This window comes from Salpingoeca rosetta, assembly GCF_000188695.1.
Source record: "Salpingoeca rosetta unplaced genomic scaffold supercont1.3, whole genome shotgun sequence".
NCBI classification, from domain to species: domain Eukaryota; class Choanoflagellata; order Craspedida; family Salpingoecidae; genus Salpingoeca; species Salpingoeca rosetta.
In genome coordinates, this window is record NW_004754931.1 from 548,169 (window position 1) to 550,668 (window position 2,500).

Below are 2,500 nucleotides of genomic sequence, written 5' to 3' on the forward strand. Positions count from 1 at the left end.
ACCCCCCCCCCACCACCACACACATGTACATTCGGTCACATGCACATGGACTAAGCCCCCCACACCCTCACACTTTTTTTTCTCTCTCTTAGGTACCAGTCAGTCCCGGAAGTGGACGGCTGACACTCACTTTTTTCCCCTCCTTTTTTTGTTTTGGTGAGTTGGTATGGTGCCATTTTTGGCGTCCCAACCAACGAGCCATCCTCGCCTCGGCGAGGAAGGTAAGCACCTTGCTACCTTGCAACAACACCAACTCCTCTCACTCAAATGATCACACACACACACACACACATGCACATGCACATGCACATGCTTGCACCCACACTTACTCACAGACACACCACGCATGCACATTGGTTCCTCGTTTCTTCGTTTCTACTTGGACTCTGGATTTGCCGACCGCCACCCTCGCCGACTGCACCTGATCGTGCCCTTCACGCTGCCTCTTGTCTCTTCCCCTGTCGTCTCTGTCTGCTTGTCTCTCTTTCTCTTATGCTGCTGCTGCTGCTGCTGCTGCTGCTGCTGCTCTCGTGCTTGTCTGTCCCTTTTCTCTTCTTTTGGCGGCTGTTCGTGGGCCAACAAAAATTTGATTCGATGCACAAAGGAGTGCCCGTCTTGTTGTTGTTGTGGTGTGCTTGCTTCTTGTGTGTTTTTTTTTGTGTGTCGTGCACTCTGATGGCGATAAAACGTAACTGATGACTGGCTGCTGCTGGGTGGTGGCGCAAATGCAAACAAAAAATCGCGTGTGGTGTCAGCGCTTTGCTCGCGGCAGCAAAAACTGCAGTGGAAGGACAGCCCTTGATCGACATGTCGGTGTTCGAGGAGCCAACGCAAACGTTCCACCCGAGTGTGACCATCGACGACGATGACGATGATGGTGGTGATGATGGTGATGCCGATACGGGTGTTACGGACGACGAAGGAAAACAGCAGCAGCAGCTCAGGGCCTCGGCTGTTGCTGATGAAAAGAATGTACCTTCGCAGTGGCAGCACTCGCACCAGCAACGGTTACTGGTGTTGCAGGGCATCACAGGTCAGTGTGCGTGTGCGTGTGCATGTGCGTGTGTGTGTGTGTGCGTGTGTGTGTGTGCGTGTACGTGTGCGTGTACGTGTGCGTGTGCGTGGGCGTGTGCGTGGGCTTGTATGTATGTATTTATGCACTGTTAGCTTGTGTTCTCATTGTCACTTGTCATGACAGGCTCTGGGAAAACAACACTGGCCAAACACATCATGGACCTGGCCGAGCCAAACACATGGGAGCGCATCTGCCAGGACGTACTCGGGTCGCGCGACAAGTGCATCGCCATGGTACGAAACACTGGCGATGGGACATTCAGTTGAGAGAGAACCCCTGTCTCTCAAATCCACACAACTCACACACACACACACACACAACTCTCACACACACACACAAAATCACACACACACACACACACAATCACACATGACACACAAGGCTCGGCGAGCATTGAAGGCAGGCAAGAGTGTCATCATCGATCGCACAAATATGACCAAGCACCAGGTACGCATTGTCATCATTGATCATTTTTCTTGATGCCGTGAAATCGTACATCATCTTTGACTAGCCCTGCTTCTCTCGCACCAACTGTCACAACCGTGCACACACACACACACACCACACACACACACACGTACATGATTGCTCATCACTTTTAGCGCAAGCCGTGGATTGATTTGGCAGACAAGTTCCACATCCGACCTGAAGCGGTCGTCATGCAAACAGCATCTCATGACTGCGTCGAGCGAGCATCAAAGCGCCGAGCACACGAAGGCGGCATTGACGCAGCCAGCGCGGCCCGCATCATCAACATGTGCGTACCAGCGTTTGCGCTTAATGCACACACACACACACACACACACACACACACACACACACACACACACACACACACACACACACACACGCCCCGTCGCACAAGCAACTCATACTTACGCACACACGCACGCCCACTCGCATATCACACGTTGGTTGCAGGCAACTTCGCCAGAAAGACGTTGAACAGCCGTCGCGGTTGGAAGGCTTCTGGAAGTTATATCCGTGCAACAGCACCCGCAGCGACGCAGAGAAGGTGCTCAAGTCCACTCCACCCGTCAAAGCAAAGACGCAGGCGACACTGCAGATGCTGTTTGCCAAGGTCGGAGCATCACAGCAGCAGCCGCACATGCACGGGCAACGAGTGCAGCACCAACACAAGGCACCATCTTCTGCAAAGCGGGCCGCTGCTGCCTATCATGAAGACAATGGCCACGGTGGTGTCACTGCCTCGCAGCGACAGCAGCCGTCAGCAAAGAAACCAAAGGTGGTGGAGGCAAGTCCCGATTTTCCGAGCCCAACAAAGCGGAGCACCGCTGGGCGGCGTAGGCGGCGTGCTCGTCCACGGAAGACCGGCGCAGACACTGGGGTGCCTGTTGGGGATGTCATTGACCTTGATCTGGACATTGGCGCAGGGGCTCGCGCTGGTGGTGCTGATCCCACAGA

General features: G+C 54.2%; 1 protein-coding gene across 1 annotated transcript in view; it reads left to right on the plus strand.

The window, feature by feature from the left end:
- The first annotated feature begins 764 nt into the window (after positions 1–764).
- PTSG_11768 (uncharacterized protein) overlaps positions 765–2,500 on the plus strand; it is a 5,456-nt gene continuing 3,720 nt past the window's right edge. Inside the window, exons 1-5 of the mRNA XM_004997610.1 lie at positions 765–1,033; positions 1,199–1,308; positions 1,457–1,522; positions 1,678–1,832; positions 1,997–2,500. The exon at positions 1,997–2,500 is cut by the window's right edge and continues 1,930 nt beyond it. Coding sequence (XP_004997667.1) covers positions 808–1,033; positions 1,199–1,308; positions 1,457–1,522; positions 1,678–1,832; positions 1,997–2,500 — 1,061 coding nt within the window. The 5' untranslated portion in view covers positions 765–807. The remainder of the gene's footprint in view (positions 1,034–1,198; positions 1,309–1,456; positions 1,523–1,677; positions 1,833–1,996) is intronic.